This window comes from Lissotriton vulgaris, chromosome 5, assembly GCF_964263255.1.
Source record: "Lissotriton vulgaris chromosome 5, aLisVul1.2, whole genome shotgun sequence".
NCBI classification, from domain to species: domain Eukaryota; kingdom Metazoa; phylum Chordata; class Amphibia; order Caudata; family Salamandridae; genus Lissotriton; species Lissotriton vulgaris.
Genome location: NC_141693.1, coordinates 1,353,647,666 through 1,353,670,214, shown reverse-complemented (window position 1 = coordinate 1,353,670,214; position 22,549 = coordinate 1,353,647,666). Strand labels below are relative to the sequence as shown.

At 41.0% G+C, this 22,549-nt stretch overlaps 1 protein-coding gene across 3 annotated transcripts in view; it reads right to left on the bottom strand.

The window, feature by feature from the left end:
• The window catches only part of DENND2C (DENN domain containing 2C), a 388,745-nt gene that overhangs the window by 30,389 nt on the left and 335,807 nt on the right, over positions 1-22,549 (bottom strand). For all 3 annotated transcript variants that reach the window (XM_086923286.1, XM_086923287.1, XM_086923288.1), the window contains exon 13: positions 7,816-7,964. In XM_086923286.1, coding sequence (XP_086779412.1) covers positions 7,816-7,964 — 149 coding nt within the window. The remainder of the gene's footprint in view (positions 1-7,815; positions 7,965-22,549) is intronic.

Below are 22,549 nucleotides of genomic sequence, written 5' to 3'. Positions count from 1 at the left end.
TGAATAATCTGTCCATCTGAATCAATTGCTTGTATTGTGCCGCCTGTAAAGGTCTCATTTTCAGTCATGAGAAAGGGACTAGATACATGGCAGAGGACATCATCTCTAGGAGTGGTTTGAACAGATGTACTGAAATGGACTTTCTTCTCGAATGTTTGTGCGCTAGTTGTTTGTTGCCTGTCCTGGGATAAGAATGCTTTGTCTTGGGTTATAGCCAAAACCCCTCTCAGGAACATTAGTCTTAATGATGGAAGAATCAAAGATTTCTGGTTTGACAGTTAAACTTAAACTCTTAAATAATGCTAGGTAAGACTTAGTGGCCCTCAGTGTTTTGCGGCTTATTGGTGCTTTTATCAGCCAATAATCGAGGTTTGGGTATACCTGATAACCCTTTTTTCTTAGAAAAGCAGCCACAGGAACAAGACATTTTTTAAAGATGCAGGGAGCTGATTTAAGCCCAAAATGTAGGGCTTTGAATAGATAGTGAGTGCAGGCTACAGTGAATCATAAAAACTTGTGATGTTTGGGATGTATGGGGATGTAAACACAAGGAGATGATGGACGGAGAGCTGAAACTTTTCAGACACTCACCCGCAGTCACAGATCTGAGTTGAATCCACCATCCTTTTTTTTTGCATGTATGGGGATGTAACGTAACGTGAATTTGTAAAGCGCATGTTCACTACAACGGGTATCTCGACGTTGAATAACAGGTGTTTATTGTTACTCAACGGTACTAATTTTCTCAATCTCAGAAGGATGAAAGGTTCAGTGGCTCCACCGGGCTTTAAACCTGTGACCCTACAGTGGACACATTTATTTATTTATTTCGGTTCTTGTATAGCGCCGGAATTCGATCTCCGAGGAGATATCTCCGCGCTTAGGTGTTCCGAAAGTAGGCAAAGACAGAGAGTTTGTGTGACATAGCTCGGATTACTGGGTGGGGAATAGATACGTCTTCAGACATTTCCTAAAGGTAGAGAGGTTGGAATTTAATCTCAGAATGGAGGGTAGTGAGTTCCAAAGAGTGGGGCCTCTGAATGAAAGGGCTCGGCCTCCCTGTATTTCTCTTTTGATCCTAGGGATCTGTAGTATAGCTTGGTTTTCAGATCTTAGAGCTCTTCCAGGTTGGTAGGGTTGAAAGATTTCGGTCAGATACCTAGGACCAATTCCATACAAGCATTTGTGAATTGTACAACATATCTTAAATTGTACTCTCTGGTGTATGGGAAGCCAGTGTAGCTTGTTAAGTAGGAGATGGGAGGAGGATCTAGCAGATGCATTGAGGATTAGCCTAGCGGCTGTGTTTTGGACAACCTGTAGCCTCCTCAACTGTTCCTCGTTGGCAGATATAAGCAATCCATTGCAGTAGTCAAGCCTGCTAATTACTAGATTCTGCACTAGTGTTCTCCGGTGATGATCTGCTAGATAGGGGAAAACCCTTCTAAGTAGGCCAATTACTCTCATGAAGGTTCCCGTAACCTGAATGGCATGGTCTTTGAGCACCAGTGATTGGTTCAACTTGACACCCAGATTTTTCACACTTTCCTTTGGGCATGGAGCTGTGCCTAGTTCTGGAGGCCACCACTCAGGTGACCAGAGGAGTGGGGCGTTTCCAAAGAGCATGACCTCCGTCTTACCCACATTGCATTGTAGGCAATTGGAGGTCATCCATCCAGCTATTGCTCTCATTCCAGCAGCAAAGGAATTCTTTACCGCAGAAGTCATATTTTGGAATGGGAACAGCAGTTGGGTGTCGTCTGCATAGGATATTGGTGTGAACCCATATTTCCTTACCAAATTCGCCAAGGGGGCCACATACACATTAAATAATGTGGGGCTTAGGCATGAGCCCTGTGGAACCCCCTTAGTGAGCTCCCTAGAAATGTAATAGTGGGAGCCCAGGCGAACATTTTGGGATCGGTTGGAGATGAAGCTTTTTAACCAAGATAGAGCAGTTCCCTCCACTCCTATTCCCTCCAGACGACTGATCAAGGTGTCGAAGGCAGCGGATAAATCTAATAGCACCAGAATCATAGAGCCTCCTCTATCCTGTGCCATTCAGATGGTATTGGTCACGGAGAGGAGAGCTGATTCTGTGCTATGATTTGGCCTGAACCCAGATTGAGATGGGTCCAGACCGTCCGCTGCCTCGATAAATTTAGAGAGATGAGAGTTGACATGTCTCTCCGTCATCTTACTGAGGTGGGGTAAGAGGGATATAGGAAGTAGGTTGTTAAGGTCCGACCATGGTAACGCGGTGTTTTTGCGAATTGGGTTCACTACTGCCTTTTTCCAATCTTTGGGAATCATTCCCTCTTTGAGGGAAAGGTTGATCAATGCTTTCAGGCTTGGTGCTAAAATGCTACCCAGAGGAGCAATCATCTTGGCGGGTAATAGATCAGTCGGTGAGCCTGATTTAATGTGGTTAAGTAGCGTATATACTTCAGTGAGACTAATCTCTGGGATCATAGTCAGAGTAGGCCTACTTGTTCCTCTATTGGTAGACTCAAGGCTAGGAATATTGGTGGTATCTCTATTATTTGATGTTTTAGTAATTTTTTCATAGATTAAGTCTATTTTTTTCTCGAAGAACATAGAGACCTCATCACATAAATTTTGATTAAAATCGTCTGGGCTTTCACAGGCTGTGGGTTTAACAAAAGATTGTAAAACTTTAAAAAGTTCCCTAGTGGAATTTCCTGCCTCTGTGATTTGTGAATCAAGTGTATGCCTCCGAGCTTTTTTTATGTTTTTGAGATAGTTGGATTGAGCTTCTAAATAGAGAGTTTTGCTAATTGGGGTATGAGTTTTCCTCCATTTTTTCTCCAAACTCCTACATTAGTCAACTAAGTCACCAGACTAAAATATAAGCATCCTGTACATCCAACATTGTCATGTAATCTCCGTGGTTGAGGAGATGCAGGATGCCTGGAAGGGTTACCATTCAAAAGGATTGCTTCTGTTGCTATTTGTTTAATTTTCAGAAACCCAAGATAGGACACCATTACCCTGATGTCTTCTTTATCAGGAAAAAATGGGAATAGAAACTCATTATTTTCTGGGAGTGGGGAACTTTTTCTATTGCGCCATTGTTTAACATGATGAGGGCTTCCTTTTGGAGTAAGTGTAGTTGAGGTGGGTGCACTCCCCTTGGTGGAGTTTTCGACAGCCTTTCTATGAATTCTAAAGTATGACCGTAGGTGATGAGGTTTAATACCCATCAGTTGGATGTTATTTACCACCATCGATGGGAGAGGCTGGACATTGTGGTACACACAGTGTTGTGCTTTTCTTTGGGCTTAAACAGCACTTGTATAGGGTCACTATTTCTGCCAGTGTCTCTTCCCTGAGAGGTTTGCTTTCTGCTTGGCACTTGTTCAGTATAAGCTGCTGCTGGTCAATAGGACTGTTGCTGGTAGGATGGTAGATATTGCTGTTGGAAGGGTTGAAATTGCTTGAACTTCTGGTAACCTCCTCTATGTGAATAAAAATCCCTTCCTCATGCTCCTCGAAAGGCAACTCTCCTGAATTGCAAGGTGCCCACAGTTCTTGCAGTGTCCATTTCTGCCATGATGGCCTGTAATGTGTTATCAACATGATTGCCAAATAATGCCTCTTTGTCATAATACATATCCAGAATCTTGCCCTGTACCCCAGGTCTAAAGGAGGTCATCTTTTACCATCCCTGCCATTTTAGAACTGCAGCTCTTGCTAAATCCAGTTGATGCTATATCCATAGCACAGTCTATTATTTCAGAAGATGTTCTTTCTCTCTACTGCAATATTTTCTTCAATTTTCCTCTCTTTTTCTCAGATATAAGATCTATAAATACACTGATGTCCGAACACATTTTACGGTCGTACGTACCAAATATGACAAAGGAATTGATAACATGGACTGTAATCGCCGACATTGTGGAGAATGTGTTGCCAATATTACCAAGGCATCTTCCTTCTCTATCTAGTGGAGCTTGAATAGGAGTCTAGGGATTATTGGACTGGCGCTGAGTCTCCTGAAATATCAGCAAATTTGGATGGCCTATTAAACATGCAGGTGAATCCCCTGGTGCCTTATATTTTTTTGTCAATTCATGGTAAGTCAGCAGAGACCGTGGTTGGATTTTTCATTATTTTCGTCCCTTTCTCATAAATGTAATCTACTACAGGGACTGCTTAGACAGATCATTTGACAGGCTCTTTAAAATCATACAAAAACACTCAGATTGCTTAACTGTCAATAGTAGCTGGAATCGTTTTGCAGCCCTTTACATTAGCTTATGGAAACCTCCAATGTCATCTAGCAGAGAGTCCACCAGTTGTGGGGCAGGTGGAGAAGGAATGGGGATTAAATAGTCATCCCATTAGTTGGACTTAGATTAGTTGTCTGCTATCTCTCCTTCTTCCTCCAATGAGGATGGATCATCTTTAGGAAATGCTTCAATGGTGGAAGTCTAGGTGTCACAGGTGGCGGAATAGGAGAAGGTGTTCTCGAAGGTGGAGATGGACGGCTAGACTGCACTGTCTTAGTGGGTCCCGGGAATCTTTATAATAACCATTGCAGCATTTCTTGGTGGTCTTGGAACAAGGCTAAAGGAACCTGAACCATGCCTTCCTAGGAAGGAGGGTTGGTATAATGTGTGAAGTGTTCCTCATGTTGCCTAGGTCTCTTATAGTATTGTGTCTGTTGCAGTATGTAATTATCATCATAGTACTGTTCATCAACCTTCTCCTGATATTTTAAGTTGAGCTCCAAAAAGCTGTGAGCAGTTCCAAACGTTCCCTCATCATCTGATCTTCCACATCAAGGAGACCTGGAGTGTGAGAACTTACTTGGTGAAGTATGTCCTGGAGCAGGAATTAAGTACAGAATTTTACCCATGATGTCGTCAACGATGTCCTCGTTGAGTCAGTGGTTGCACTCACTTGTTGCAAGGACTTATTTGCTGCTTTCAACATCTACAATGTTGTCTTCATCGATGGGCTGCCCTCCAATGATAGTGTCATCATCGAGCATGGGAATCTTTGAAAGATCAAATCTTGGAGAAGTGGTAGCTACTGATTCTACTGATCATTGTACTTACTGATAATAGTATGTTATGTTATCATTTTTTGGAGTTTGTTATATAGTCTCCAGATAGTTAATGTTTCAAAAGACAGCCTTCTTCCCATGACATTGACATTGAGTTATTATTGTGACATTACTGGTTGTTTACTGTTAATCACAAGTAAATCAATTTGTGGTGTCCTGCTATGTGAACTGAAGTCGATACAAAAATATTTGAGATGAAAAATGAATGTGCTTACACAATTGACACGTTTGCATCTACTGTGCTGTAATGCAGCATGGTGACAATGACACATATTGTTCTCCAAAACTTTCAGAGGCTATCACATTTCAGACAAAGAGGTGTGGGCCTGCACTCCCTCTCTAAAGGGACATGCCCTCTGTTTAAACTATCTAATCCTATATGTGGACTTACCAACACCAGAGTTTACTTTTATGACCACAATCAATGTAGTCAAAGTTTGGGATGGTATGGCTGGTCACCGGTAGCAATACATTTGCTATGCTTTAAAATGCTTGTAAAATGTGTGGCGGCAATAGGGAGAAATTAGTCCAATTTGGTCTCTTCCCAGGTACAGCAGCATATTTGGAATTAGAGAACATGAATTTAGTTATATCAAAAACAAAGCTGGCACAATTCTGGGGGGCAAAAGGGGTTGAAGGAACCATATTTGGGATGGAGATAAGTCATGTAATAGGCCACATTTTCTAATCAAGCATACATCTTGTTCTTTTTTTAAAAAATAAATAAAAGTTTTAAACAAGTTAACCTCAGGGAATCCAGCTTCTGCTTCCCTTGTGATTTAATATACAATCTTCACCTACACTCAAAATCAGCCAGTAGTTCACTATGCACAGTTCCTTGTGTTCTCCCGAAGGTTTCTAAGTGCACTCAAAAGGTTTTCATGTTTGTCCAGTGAGAACCCTTTTTGGACTCACTTTACAAAATTATAGCCACATATTTGTGAGGAACTGGTGAGCAGAAGGAGAGCACAATTGATGTACTTCCATGTGTTTTCTCCCATGATTGTCTTGGGCCTGATGATGTCAGCAGATCCCTAAAGGACACATGCATATCAATGTTTGGATTTACATTTCTACCACTAGGTTATATCTTTGCGACAAGTGCATAAACAACATTTGCTGATTTCCTGATTTCCACTTTGTTTTTCAGGAAAAAACGTAGAAAATCCAACTCATTATTCTTACTTTAATGGGACCCACTAAAGCCAGTGTTCTGTGTGTTTTCCTCACATTAAACATCCATCAGAAATGATTTGTAAATACATACCACTTATTACCATTTTATATATGCCAAGTGGCCACAGGGATATCAGGTATCCCATACTTAACAACAGTTGATTAGAACTACATTTAAGCGCCTACACTTGTCTAAAATTTCATGTCATCAGCCACCTACAAATCTTGTAAGCCATACCCTTAAAATGTGGAGACATATAAGTGTTGTGTGTAAACCTTGCTAAGGGGAAAAACATACACCTACTTTTAAGAGACTTGACAACGTTCATTCATGAAATGTGTAGTCTCCCAATCATCTTCAGTCTCTGACTAGCACAGTATGATACAAGATTTCAAGTATATTATACACTGGAGCTAGTATGACGTTGGATGTCATACCAGTGTTCTAAAAGTTGAACACTGTGCTGAAAGTCAATACAGTTGATATATGTTATTTGAGATTGCTATGGACTAGATTTCGTTTCATGCTGTTTGTCATCATATGAGATGATAGTGGAATTTAGTTGGATCCAGACCCACGTCTGGGTTTGGTGATTTGTGAGCATGATCCTAACAATAAGGCAAGCTGGTTGAAAAATATGAACTTTGTTCTTTAGCTGCAAGGTTTTGGATTGTCAAAGCTAGCTCTCAATGTGAGCTCCCTATTAGATTGACAAGATTAGGATCATTTAATCAGTGTTAGGCCACAATTTACAAATGTTGAGATCATCACAATTAAAAGTATTTGTTGGGTAGGAAAACTTGGTAAGGGTATTAAACTTTAGAAAGCAATCTTGTGTACACTATCCAAAAGCTGGCACAGATTGTTTAGGCACTGAGATATGACTCATACTAGAGTCCTCTATTATCATAGTATAATATGGAAATAAGGGTACACATTATCAGTAAAAGAGAAATCTTTTCCCGAAAAGTGTGTACCATATTTTCATTTCATACTTATGAACACAGATTTATTTTTTCTTGCCTCTAAATTAAACTAAAAATATTAAAAGGCACAACAGGACTGAAAACATGCACTGGATGGACATAGTAAGATGGAAGGATATTACAGAGAAAAAATATCCTAATATTCCCCCACTAAGAAATGGGATTGTTGCCATCATTGTATGAATACAAAACCTTACCCTGCCCATCTGTCATTAACCCTGAGATGATGGGATAATAAAATTACATACTTCTTTATGAAGTTAAATTGAATACAATGTGATAACGTTTTATAGAGAATCCTCAAAAGAATAAGGTTCCCCATCATTTAAAATTTGAAACTCCAAGTCTGTATGGAATAGTTTAATGTTACTTTGACTGCTACTGCCCTTGAGTTGCAATGTTCTAGCGAAAACAGTTATTATGCATTGTAAATCAAATTGAGAGTTTGTTGTTAAACGTCTGACCATGTTACTAAATGAAAACAGATGATACACTTTAAAACTAATTTATGATATAATGGTTAGAACACAATTAGGTAACTAAAAAGACCAATTCCTTACCTGAGATTATCAGCAACAAATATAACCCTCCTTTCCAACAGGAGGGATGCAAATACTCCGACGAGGTGGCAAACACTTAGACATTTGAACAAACATTCAAAGTCTACATGTTCAAGACGGGAATCAGTTGGTCTGCATAGTTCTATCACCTGAAGGGTAGAGTAAGGTGACAAATGTGTTATTTCTTGTATAAAGCAAATTATGTCTCTATTTACCAACACTGAAATAATATTTCTACAAACCATTTCATTCTGATATTTATTTGTTATTGTGCTTAATGCAGAGGAAGGGTTTTGTATGGACACAAGGAGGTACATCAAGTCACATCGCATAGTTCCCTTGAAGGATGCATAAATGTATCTGATCATGCGGACATTAATGTTTCTGTACTTTATTTAAATCAATTTTCTTTCTAAGCTTTACATATTCTGACAGATCTTTTGAGCTTGCCCATAATTAGATGCTAATTATTCTTTCGAGACAAATATCTGGTTTATTGACATTATAATTTTCACTAATCCTCATTTAAAATCATCATAAAAGCAACATTAGTAATTAGGAAATGCATTAGGATTTGGAAAAGGCTATTCAAACTTTGCTTAGAACACATAAACTATGTTATCACTTCAAAGAGTATTTCAGTTAAGTGTTTAATGAGCCAAAACCAGCTCTCTGCACATTTTGTTTTGAAACTGCTAAATGTCAGTCTGAGAAAACAGAAGTCAACCCTTCATCTCACATGGTTATTAAGTCTGACTTTGGTCTTTCTCGGGCTTTGCCTACACGCAACAGAGGCCTGCATTTGGTTACTTCAGCAGTAACTAGTTCTATAAGCTTTGGGTAGCCCATAGAATTTGTCTCTGCCTGATCATCACTAAACTAAACTTACTCTGGAAAAGGTTGCTTTTAAGTCCCTCAGGACTTAGGTGGTTAACAAACTTTCTAATCCTCTTATTTTAGTTATTGCACATGGCCTCTTTTGCTGCCTCTTATTGCCTTTGATAATGTAACCTCCGGCTATAAAATTGAGAAAAGTATATTCTCATGGGTGAGATCAATTGGAGGTATTTCTTTTGGGAATTATGTGACATTCATGATGCTGAGCTTATTGTCAATCTTATGTGGCAGTTCGGAGATTTTGAGTTAGTTATTTTCAGTATCAGTCTTCAACATCATTGTTGCCGTATTCAATGAGAAGAACATATTGAGTTAGCATGTAAGAGTCAATCTCACCTTCAGTAGGAATTTCATAATCCTAAATATCTATGGTATGTCTCTCTAGTACAATGGTTATGGCATGTGAATTTGTTAAAAATACCTTTTCTCCTAGAACGTTATTTTTGCTCCAAATTCTTCAAATGAAACCATTGGCAAAGTACAGCAGTGCATTATAAAATGTATCTTACCAGGTTCTTAGTAAATCTCACCTCAAAGTAGGCTATCTGTCCAGCAAAAGTTTACAAAAAGGATAAGTGGTGTTCAATGAGGCACCTGTCTGATCCCCCTTTACATAGGTGCTCCATCCAGGGGGCATTTCAAGGATGTGATGTCTACAGTACGATCAGGCCAGGAAAATGCCTGACACTTAGATGGTGCCCGCCCCCTGCCCCCGTTCGGCCCGCTGTCTTCTCCAGCACTCTGGCGTGTGCCTTTCCCGGCTCTCAAGCCTCCTGATGATGGCACCTTGATAATCACCAAAACAACATCCCCATGCCCATCTGGATTAATTTTGTTCGGACATCGGTTTCTCATCTCTCCAACTCCCAACCGGACATCCGGCTCAGCCTCTCCCCATCTCCTTGTTTTGTCTCCTTCCACCCTCCCCCCCTATGAAAGTGGAGTCTGAGCATTATGGCCGATGCCCGTGGAGCTGCCAGACAGCTGTAGAGGAATAGAAGCCTTGGTTCATCCCCTTGACCATCACCTACCCAGCCGGACATTGGGCACACTTTCTCCCTGTTTTGTCTCCTTCCTCCCCCTCCCTTTGACAGCGGAGTCCGAGCATTATGACCGAAGCCCCGTGGAGCTGCCAGACAGCTATCGAGGAGACCAGCCCTGGTTCTTCCCCTTGGCCGTCACCTACCCAGCCACACAGTACTCTCCATCTCCCTGTTTTGTCTCCTTCCTCCCCCTTCTCTGACAAATTTACCTTAACCCTGCTTTTTTATCCTATATTTGACTATGCTTTGTAACAGATGTAACTTGTAACCTGTAATTCACTGATCCTCATGTAAAGCGCTCTGATACCTACGGGTCTAGTCAGAGCTATATAAAACTCAATAAATAAATAAAATAAATAAATAAACTAATGTACTGTCTTTATAATAGACATCTTTAATATGATTTACCAATATTAAACTAGAGAGGTTTGTATGACCTCTGAGGTTTGCCAGTCACTTCTTCAGTAATGGTATGTGGGAGGTAGCTAGAGCTCATAAACAACATTGCAAATCTAATAGGTCTGGTTTAATTTCATTATAATTAGGGCTTTCTGTTTTCCGTTTTTATTGATTTTAACAGATAAATACAGATAGAAACATTTATTTTTGTGACTGTATTTATGTGGATACAAACGGAAATTGGGTTATTGGGAAAGGGGGTTAAAAAGAAAGGGGTTTTAGTAAAGAGGCTTCAACAGCAGTAAATATACACAAGGCTGAACTGTAATTTGCATGTTTTCATATAAGTGCATTGATTTAACTTCAGCAGGTGTTCCTAGCACTGAAACCTGGCAGGCATTCAAGCATGAGTGCATATTTATCGGTTAAATAAATGCAGAAATATACTAATTTCAGCTTCATTTTTTCACAAAGACCAAAATAAATATGGATAAATACAGATAAAATTAGCACAAAATAAATATGGATAAATACAAACGGAAATGTAAAAAAAATATATCATAAAACCGGGAGCCCTAATTATCATCAAACCAAGTTTATTAGACCAAAAAAGGCAATTTTAACATAACGTAACAACATAATGTAACAATAAATAGTGAATCACTGCTTTGCTCTATACATATAGATGGAAAGGAGTATGTTACTTCCCTGTAAGCATCCATTTGCAGCGTGTAGGGCGGCAGATTCACATGCTATGCACACTCCTGCCATCTAGTGTTGCGATCGGACTTTACACGTTTTTCTCAAGGAAGCATTAGACACTTGTCCACCGTCTGCAACTAGCTCTCCCCCCTACCTGTACTGTTCAGCAAGATGTTCAATAAGATCTTCCATCACATCCTATGTTGCCCTGTTATATCTGGATAGAAGTCCTACTGTATTACATATCATCCAGTGATTGGTGTGTCCAAATGCCACCCTCTTCCCTGCAGCATCAATGAGCTTAATTTCTTTATCTGGAGGAGGCACGACTCCAGATCTTTGGGACATTGCTCTCTTCCTCGCTGATTTCACTAGGCGGGAATCAGCTGTTTGATGTCCCATAATGTAAAGAGGGTCATTGGGGAAGTTTTGCACTTCCTCTCAATACATGTTGTAAGGACTCCACTGGGCCTTTCAACATCTCTGTGAATACCTAGAGCATGGACCATATCATTGGAAGTTTATGCACTGAGTGCTCCGTCTTGGACAGTGTCTCTATTAGGAAGTCTGTCTCCTCCTCTGTGGTATGCATTTGTACCTAGTGGTATTCAGCCGCAAATTAAATCACACTGTGATAAGGTGATGTATAGTCTGGGGTGATGCCTTTGCTGGCATTGGGAGTTCTATGTCTGTGTCTGCTGGCTAGTTATAATCACCCCATGGGTCTAGGCTTTGTGGGGGATGTCCTTATGAGTCTGAATCATACGTACAGTGACTTTGACTTCCTGCCTCTTCCTCTGCTGAGTGTGTTGAAGATGGTGACATGGGGTGTGGAGATGTATTAGAGTCAATTGGCATAGGGCTTGGGGCCTTATGCTACGTAGCTGTCTTCTTTGGAATTAGCTGAGGCATGTCAGTGTTCTTCCTTTTCCTTTTCTAAACTTTACTGGTAAAAGTCCCTCACTTCTTTGACGCTTCTTTCGCATGATCCGGTGATGGTTTTCAAAAACATTTCCTTCCGACTCATGGGCCGCTAGTTTTTTTGGCTGTTTTCAATGCCTTGTCTTTTTCTGTTTGTTTTTCTATGCTTCAGTACAGCTTTAGGTTGTAGGTGTCATAGCGGTCAATACCAAAGCCTTTTTTGGAGTTGAAGTGTGGATGTTCTGATACCTTTTTCGGAGTTGATGTGTGTTTGGGCTCCTATAAGGTTCACATTTGCTCAGCTGCAATGTTTTTTTTGGTGCCGGAGGGTGGCGAGGTGTAGGTGCTGTGTTGTGTGCAGGAGTTGATGGCTTTTTTGGCATCAAGTGCTGCTGTGTGTCGGCTCCGTGCCTGTCCCTGAGGCCCTATTCTGATTGAGGATAATCTTGTCCTGTATTAGCTCTGAGGTGCGCTCTTGGTGTAGGCCAGAACCCGAAGGCCGTGGTGTGCCTAGGTCATGTTGGGAGGGCTGGGAGATTGCTTTCTTTATGTGGGGTCGTTTTATGTACTCATCCTGGGTCCCAATCTCTGTGGTCTCTGTTTGTGTGATGGTTCCATTTAGCAAGACCTACTGCTCAGCTTCTTCACGCTGGCTGGACTTGTCGGAGGTGACGTAGTGCAGACCAGCTATAATGGTACCCCCTTCACTTTGTACATCACCTTCTCCTTCATCTCCGATGGTTTGAAAATGCAAAACCTGAGCCCAACACAAGATGGCAGATGTGTGCATAGCATGGTATCTGCAGCCAACACGTGCTACAAATAGCATTTTACAAATATGACGCCAGTGGCAAAGCATCATTTAAAGCAAATAAATAGTCCATAGAAGCCCTGACTGTCCTTACAGTGTTTTCTATCAAATATGTTCAGAAATAATTTCCTACAGATACAGGAATCAAATGACTAAAACGTGCATTATTTACCCCTGTCCTATAAGGGAACTGTCACATTGTTTATTCACCTTTAAATTACCTGTCTAACAATTCCTAGTTAAAAAAAACAATAATATTACAAAATGTAAAAGGGCAGTCTTCTGTGGTACAAGGCATGCCTCAAGCAGCACGGCAGCCTCTGGGGAACAAGGCAGGCCTCAAGCAGCAGGACAATTGTCTAGTAGCAGCAGGGCATTCCTTTGCCAAGCAAGCCAGGCCTCAAGCAGCAAGGCAGTCACCTCGGGAACAAGGCAGCCGTTCTTCTGTAATGTCTGCACGTCCAGGAATGTAATGAAGAGTGCCTCAGGAGGTCCAGTATTCATCTTTATCCCTACCATATCTTCAAGAGGTTTGCGGATACAAAGACTAGTGTCAGATTTCTTTGTTTGCATTGGAGGAAAGCCCTTTGATATGCAAGTGGGGCAGGGACCAGCTCTGCCCCCAATAATCCTGGCAGGATGACCCATTTTGCACATACATTGGCCCCTAATGCTCACTGTCTGGGCCCAATATAGATTCTAAATGAGTGAGCCATTAACAGGCTCAGACAGCTGGTAACTCCTAAAAGACATTAAAACACTTTTCACGGGAAAATACCACATTTCTAAAAGTGCCATTTTCAAAATTGTAATTTAAAATCAAACTTTACCATTAAAGAGGATTTTAAATTGCAATTCATTTGAGTACACACTTGATATTCCCATCTATTCCCAATCAAAAGCTAGCACTTGTTAAATGTAATATGGTAACCCAGTGTTATCCGATGGGAGAGATAGGCCTTGCAGTAGTGAAAACAATATTTAGGAGTTTTTCACTACCAGGATATATAAAACTGAAAAACACATTTCCTACGTTTTAAATGGAATGCACCCTCCCTTGTGGGCTGTTTAGGGGCTACATCAGGATAAAAAGGAAGGTTTAGGCCTGTCAAAAGGCTCATTTTGCCAAGTTGAATTGACAGTTTTAAACTGAACTATAGGCTGCAATGGCAGACCTGAGACATGTTTTAAATGGCTACTGTAGTGGGGGGTACAATGAGTGCTGCAAGTTCCCCAGAAGCCTTTAATTTACAGGCCCCAGGTACTTATAGTAACCTACACTAGGGACTTATAAGTAAATTAAATTGGCCAATCAGGTGCAAGCCAATTTTACCATGTTTTAGGGAAGAAAGCACAAACACTTTAGGAATGGTTAGGAGGGGTAAATGGCACAGAGTCCAAGTTCCAACAAAAACAAATACAGAAAACAGGAGGGGTGAAGGCAAAATGCTTGGGGGAGACCAAACCAAGCTTGTCAGGTCTAACAAGTTTGAGCAATATTTGGGATTTGGTTTTCTGAATGTATTGTAAGCTGCAGGCGACTATAGACTAACATTTCTTATTATATGTTGCAAACGCATATGTACAGAGTGTTACCCAGTTCCAAAATGTATAATACACTGTATTTTAGATAGTTCAGTTCAGGAGTCTATTGAATAAAATGTGTTTGTTTACTCTCTCCAGGACTCGAACGCAAGAGATGAATTCACAGCAGGTCCAAGAGAGGATGCTAGGCAGTGATGTGTGCCTTCCTAGCTAACCTTTCCCATGTGTTATCAACAGTAGCATATTAACCTAGTAGAAGGTGGGAGACACAGCGCAACATTGAAGTCCGGACATAGCTGCAGAGGAACGTGAGTCTGACAACTGGAACGTCATGTATAAGCAATGAAAAAATCAGGGGAACTGGCACACAAACCCGTTGCAAACCAATCCCAATCGGGACTGATGCTGGTACTTCACCAGAGCAGACTAGATGGACTTGTGTCTAGGTCAAATATTGGAGCTACTTAAAAATAATATTAGTGCAAAACAAAGCCCAAGCTCCTTCAATTCTGCCCAGAAGAGATTCAGATTCCGCTGTCATAAATACCACCCAGAAGTCCACTAAGCAAGGATCCCACTATTAGGCTAATTTGTGATGTTACGTGCTAGATTGAAATAAAAAAAAATCAACCAGTTTCAAGAGATTAGGTCATTTTACTTTAGCCAATTCTCTAAGGACAAGAGAAAAAGGTTTTTTAAAGATATCCCCCCACCACACATCCAAAAAAGACTTCAACTAGGACGCATTGGGGTCAGATCTATATCCCTCTTTAAAAATGGTTTTAATAATCGATTCCCTTGGGGAGAGTAACAGAGTGGGTGGGCAAAATGACCACACTGTACAGGGGCTCCTGTGATCAGTGGCAGTAATCTGACATCATCCAACCACCAATGCAACGACAACTGGTTAAACTGGTAAAATAACCAAGCAAAGCTGGAACTAATAGCCGATTGCACAAAGTGGAGCCGAGTAACGCATAGTCAAAATGGGAGTGGCACCATTCGCTAAAGCCCGCTGATGGACTGCGAGGAACCTAGTTGGGAGTGTGCACTGCTGGATAGAGTGGGGGGCCCAGTGGTGATCTGAAGTGGGTCCTTCTGGCAGCAATACATAATTGGTAATCTATGCTGCCTGGTGTGCAGGGAAGCTGGGCCCCATCTTTGCACCTCAGGGCCACTATGTGGTGAGTTGGAATGCGAGTGGGCCCGGGCTATGACGGGGCTTTAATCGGATGGGCACTCTCACATATAGCACTCCAAAAACTATACTGGGCCTCCATAGATTATGAATGTCAAACATTTTAGGGGTGCTCTGACATTGAACGCTGTGCCCCAATGACTGTACTAGCCCCGGTGTGCTCTAATACCATTTGACAAGCTTGCAAGCAGGCCCAATCTGACTTCATGTGAGGGCAGTGAAACTGGACGCCACCCATGTCCCAGCTAAGTGTCAAACAGTAACATTGGATTGTACAGCACAATGCTTTCTTTGGCTGATTTGATGTCCAATGCCCTCCTGCTTCTGATATACCTCCGGCAGCAAACGCAGGTGAGGTGAAGACAATGTGGATACCTTGATTTGGGGTACTGTCCTGTGTCGTAGGACTGTTTGTTCTCCCTTAGAAGATCTTGTGGCCCGAACAGGGGACAGGAGGGGCTTACCTGGTATTAGATGGGCAAAATAGTCTACCCTAACCAGGGCCAGACTGGGGACAGCAACCAGCCCTGCTGATTGCTGCCCATCTGGCCTGGGGATGCTAGTGAAACACACCTCTTCCAGTTTTATTACAGTCGGCCAATGTTGCAGCACTGCTACAAAACAGGCCCCTGTACCAAAACTGGCACCTACGGCGGTCACAAAACCGTCACGACCCCTCTGGCCCACCGGGGAAATGCCCGGTGCCCGCTATGGCCAGTCCGGCCCTGACCCTAACTGATTGTAAATGAGTGAGACTAGCTGTATTTAACTCTATCAGTGGAGAGGGTAAATTGCCTGCCCCGGGCCCTGGCAGTTCTCACCGCAGTCACAATATGCATCTATCGGATAGGTCCTGTCCCACACTGGTTTCTTGTGTGGTGGCACACCACCCCTGTCTCCATTTATTTACTATCCCTTGTCATTGTCTGCTGTAGGCCCTATCCGGCACCATAGGGAAATCAGATGCTTGCAAACAAAAACTGCCTTTTGAATCTAGACAGGGCACATGTGGGATAGCTTTGACACAGATATGTTATAGACAAGCAGAGTAGAGAGCATTGCAGGTACCAGAAGACAAGGATGATGATATGAAAATGCTGGTGAGTGCTTTGCAGGACAGCCTCGTCTTCATTGATCATAAAATGGTCACACTCAATGCCGGGATGAAATCCATCCACCTCAAGCTTGGAAAGCATGAGCAGCCAGGCTTGTAGGGGCAGAGACATGTATCTCTACAACAATTATAAATCTAGCGGCAAGAAGAGAGACTCTCTTGAACAAGGAGAAGGAGCTGCATGTGATTGCAGCAAAATGTAAGCACATAGAGGCAAGGTTTTCCCAACAACATTCAGCATATTCTTGATCCACGAGACTGCAAATATGGGCAGGATGGAATAATATGTGGAACACCACTGCTGGCAAACATTCGGCCAGGAAGCATTTTCCTACCTATTAGTGTTTGTGTGACTACAGTGCACAGATGATTGGCAGTGCAGCCAACATCAGGTGCCTGGCTGTCCCATTACTGTCCCATTACTGCGCACCTTCTCACATTTTGCGATGGAGATCTGATCGTCTGAATGCCCCCAAAAACGTATGACATTAACTTTGAAGACTAGACCATTCATTTGTTGCCGATTTTACTATAGCTAGCCAGATGGCTAGGCACAAATTCATTCCAATCAGGAAACAACTTATTAAAGTGAATATCCAGTATGCAGTGCTTTACCTAGCCTGCCTGGAGGTCGCCTTCCAGGATAAGCAACATATTTCCAAATGCCTTAACAGGTCACAGACTTTCTGAAGAAAAGGTTTGTGAGATGGCCAGGAACATAAGAAGACGCAGACACACACACCCTCTTCTCGATGACTCAGTCTAGAAGGCCAAACCTGGAGGTCTGCTTTTTGTTTTATAACTGGCCTGGTCAGGATATATACATACTTTTTAGTGTTAATCCTAATTGTGGTCTATGATTACAGATCCAAGTTAATCACATTTGACAGATGCTCTCTGCTTGATTACACTTGATTGATGGAGCATCATGAGAACTTGTGCATCCCCTAGACCCTTCTCTTTGTATGTTCAAGTCATTGATGCGTAATAATGTTCCTCTGACCCCCTTGTTTCATTCTCAGTGGGTTAAATAGTGGCTCTCACAGTGTCTCCAGGAGGTTACACCTGCTATTGTTTCTTATTATTTCTATTTCTACTCTAATCTTCAATGTAATACTGTAAACTTACATTAGTTTACATGGGTTTAACTGTGTGGGGGAGTCAGGGTAATGTCCTGATGAGAATGGGTTGCCAGAGTGTGTGGGTTAGTGAGAGAAGGAGCTATGTTAGAGGAATGGATGCAGTGACCATCACTAACAGGATTATTATCTTATCTAATGGCTAAGCAGTGAAGCACGACCATCACATGAGCTGCGGCCCTGACTCTAAAAAAAAATGTGTGTAACACGACTGATACATGGAACAGTCGGGTTACAAATTGTATAATATGAAATATGCCTTAGCAACACGCACAAGATGTAACAGGTTCTGACCTACTGTGACAGATTCTGTGTAAACACAGCACTGCAACAAGTTATACAATTTGGCCTGAGCCCACACCTCTGCTTTGCGGCTAGTTGGGCCTCATATTGTGTCACCTCCTCATACCTCTCAAGGCCCATGGGGTAACTACTCTTTAAAAAAAAAAAGGGTATGCAGTTCAGTGTCACTGACTCCATCCATCGCAGTGTACACAGCAGATATGCTATCCTATCGGAAAAGCTTGCCACCACAACAATCAATATATTTAATTGCTATGTACCCATGGTAGACAACTTTTTTATCATAATCTTTGGCTATCTTTGATAGCCTGTGGAGCAGGATTATTGTCACAGCACAACAGTCATGAAATGGGGACGGGAATTCATCAGCACACTACAGCTCAAACTTGACAAATCTCAGCCCATTGCCATCACCCGCTCCATGGGGGCCACTCACCTAAAGGCCATCATGAGTGAACATAATCTGCTGGATATGTGGAGACATAAAACTCCAACAGCCTCTGAGCCTGGAACTTGGAAGTTCCTGGCTTCACACCAACTGGAAGCAACTGGTGGATTAGTCCTCAAATCCTGCTTGACATGGCCTGCGCTATAGAACTGTGAACTGAAATACTTTGTACACAACATAAGCACAGTTGAACACATACGCACTGTATGGGAGGCAATCAACCAGAGGCATTCCAATAGTATCTGGCCCACTTGGAGGATGATATTAAGGGTTTGGTGAGGGAACGTTCTGGTGGTGACATAGGGTAGATTTTTGAAGATTATAAATAAACTTTTTAAACTGCTCAGATCTTATCTGAGTTCTCGGATGTTGCAGAGAGAGAAAGGAAATATTGGGGTAAATGTGCTAGGGCCTGAGCATATGGGGATACAACCAGTAGAACTCTTGCAACGATGATTACATGCTGAAGGAAAATAGTATATAAGGTGGTTAACTGTTTTAAATGAAACAAAAAACTTTAAGGCACATATACATTCATAGTTACTTAATACTTTATGTAAGTTTATTTGTACTACTCCAAGAATATTAACAATGCATGTTCCAGGAGACTATTTGGCTAAACTAAGCCTCTGTCTTAGTTCAAGGAATAGGAATAAGGCATAAGATACAATGTCTTCCATTCTCTATTTTAAAATCTATTGGAGTAATAAAATAGTCCTTTCTTGAGTACCTAATATTAGGAATTACTACTCTTAATGATGAAAAATCACTCCTTTGCTTTGAACCCTTCTTTCATTTGAAAGCCTGTGGTTAATTTGGCATAAAACAAGCTTTATCCAATGCTGCGTCAAATGATTTTGTACATCAAAGTTTTCTATGATTTAGTGGCTGAGTGAAAAACTAATTTAAGTAGCTCTACCTTAGCCAAGATAAATAGGCCAAAAATCTTCTTTGTAGTTTGACTGAAGATGGTTAATTAATATCTATTTGCATTGTAATATAATGATACAGATGCCACTTCCCGACTAATTAATGAGTTTACCCTTGGCATGGCATCAGACACTCTCAGCTTTAATTAGACTTGAATTAGCTAATTCTTGCAAGCAAAGACTTGAACAAATGCATATATAGTAATTGTCCTATCACTTTGTGTAATATGTCATTTTTTGGGCCACTTGTGTATGTGCCCTATTTTGCATCCTCCAAGCTTGTGTTAAAGTCGGGATTTTGAAAGAAATCCAGTTTGAGGGGATTAGAGATGTGTGTGTAGTAAGTTATTGTACAAAAGGAGGGATTTGTGAAAGGATGTATTCATGGGTGTCGATTCACCAAATTGTCAGGAATAGTGGAGGTGACATCATATACCCTTTAACCTTCATTATATCACAGAAAGTGACATCATATGACCCTTGACCCTGATTGTTTTTCAGTAAGGCTTGTCACGTTATGCTAACATCAAACAATTGTGATGATATAGCTCATGCCCCATAATAAAGGCATTATTAGTATAGTAACATGCCAAATGTCTATTTTAGATACCACCAATGTTATGTTTCTAATCTGATCCTTGAAGGCTCTAGGGAATAATGCGGATTTGTAGTGAGCGAGCAAAGTGGACACTCTTGAGAAAAAATGTATAAGAATGGGGTGAAATTGTATATTCGAAATCACAATTTTCATATAACGTTGCTAAAATGTCGTAGGCACTAAAAGGACACTCATTAAATATTCCGATCCTTTCATGGTATGCCTAGCCAATGAACCCTGATATTCCCCAGGAGTTGACTCAATTTTTTTCAAAATGTGGTATGAGTGATCCTATATGTCAAAGAGTACCCCCATTGTGCCAGAGCCAGCCTTTTGTCATGGGTGCTCCTCATATCCAAAAATGACATAAAATCTACATACCATTGGTGGTCCTTATGTCACAAAACTGCCTCAATATGTCAGGGCTAGCCTTTTTTTCATGGTTCCCATTCTCCCATATGCCAGAGTGATCACTCTTATGCCATGAATTAACTCCATTGTGCTAGTACAAACATTCTGCCACTGGTGTCCATATGGTAAGAATTTCCTCAAGCATGCCAGAATTTTTCCTGCCATGAGTTTAGTATTTTACAATTAGTGCTTTTTATTGAATTAATTAGCACCAGCGTGCCAGTGTCAGTATTTTATTACTGGTATCTGACATGCTAAGAATTGCTGTGAATATGCTGGTATTTTGCCCTGTGTATCTCTATGAGACAATAATTAACTTCAGTATTCCAAAGCCAGCAACAAACTCGCAAGCATAACATCGCAGTCTTGCTCACACTCATATTCACACACTCGCCATCCTCACACTTACTCTCAGTCCTTCATTCTCACATTCTTTTGCACCCTTTTACACCCATTCTTATGTATTCTCATTCACTCAGACTTACTGACAATCAGGCCCAGCTTTACTAATGCTTGGTGCTAGGTTTATGTCACTGATGCAAACGGGGCTCAAATTGTTAAGGTGTGATTTACTCTCCAATGCAAATGAGGATTTGGGCCGGATAGCATCTCAAAGTACGACAAAGTTGTGTGTTGGGCTGCTTTGCATTTTTTGGCATCATGGGTCATACCATGGGTTGTGCCTGGGAATTCTAAAGCAACCACTCATGGGTTTTGATGCAAATCTCTTTGTATCAACAACTTTAGAATTGGTCCCTAAATCTTAGACCTCCTTGAGGCTAGAGAAACAAGGAAACGTTTTCATTTCTAGTTGTTTTATCAACTTTGCATGTGTGCTGCATTGCACAGAACACACAACTAGAGGGAGAAGTATAGTTTTTGTACTGCCAGGGACACCCTTCCAGTATAAGAATTATGCTTCAGAGAATGCACTATGGCACAAGGGTGGGTTATTTGGCCCATGGCTGGCAAAAGTGTGCCAGCGCACAGGGAGAGAAAAATGCACCATATCTTAGTAGATGTGGCACATATTTTCTCTTTCCCTTTGATGTAAGGCAGGGCAGCATCTTTGGAGCAGCATTGTATCAAAGAGTAGTAAATCTGGGCCTCAATCTCACACAGTCTCACTAGCTGTCATTAACTTTTGCTCATTTTCAAAAATATGCTTGCACATACTGACACAGTTGCTCTCACATACACATGCACGCTGTCACTGAAACACACTCTTTCCCGCAAGCACACATACAACATATATTTAAAACCATTTTTACTTACCACAGTTGCCACCAAAGGTCCTGGTCCAGCTAATTGTGCTCCATTTGAAAAAATCAGATCACTAGATGAGATGAGTTGATCAGTGCAATAACTAAAGAGACGAATAAGTGAAATATTTTTTGATGTGATGAGCGCAGCATAAGATGTTTAGTCTAAGTGGTATAGGTTTTGTATTTGTTATCTCCACAGTGAGGCATTTGGGTAGTTCATTAAAGTAATGTTTTTTTTTTAATTTTTGAGACTTCATCTGAGCAATGGCAACTGATCGCCAATTATTTTTCTGCTCTGTCAAGTTGGGTGATGCTCCATCTTAATAGTAGGATAAGGTCAAATAAAAAGTAAAGAGGATTTTTGAAACAGGTTTCCATGATTGAGCAATAGCATTATTTGAAGCTACATCAGAATAAGCACATAAATACACTATACTAATGGTTCTGCCTTATTATGAAATAGTATTATTTGTTTGTTTTTATTGTATGTAGTGTTATTTTCACACAATCACTTTATTCAAAAATAAAGCCCGACACATATTACAGTGCCTTTCAAGACGTATTTACATAATACTTCATGTAAGTGTTTGTTTATTATATAAACTACACTGCTTTTATTGATTGACGTCTTCTTTTGGAGATGCTTCTACTTTTGTTAAATGGTTCCTCCGGTCTGCTGTTGCTCCTGATAACAGTGCATCTCTTGCACTGCAATTGAAGCAGTGAAAAGCAAACACAGCAGGAAAATGAAACTCAGGTAAAAAGTAAAAGTAATAAAGAAATACATATAAGGAAATAACCTATATTTCAGAAATAAATATAACAAAATGCACTATCTGCATTTTCGCCAAAACTATTTGTCACTCTAGGATGGCCAATCCCCTTGCTATGTGCATCTATCTAGCAGGTAGAAGTGTGTCATTGTGAGGAAACCCAAATTGAGCCGGCAGCTTTCGCTGCTACAAGCAATGTAAGCGAGATTTTTTTAAACAATTTCTTGGAGCATAATTT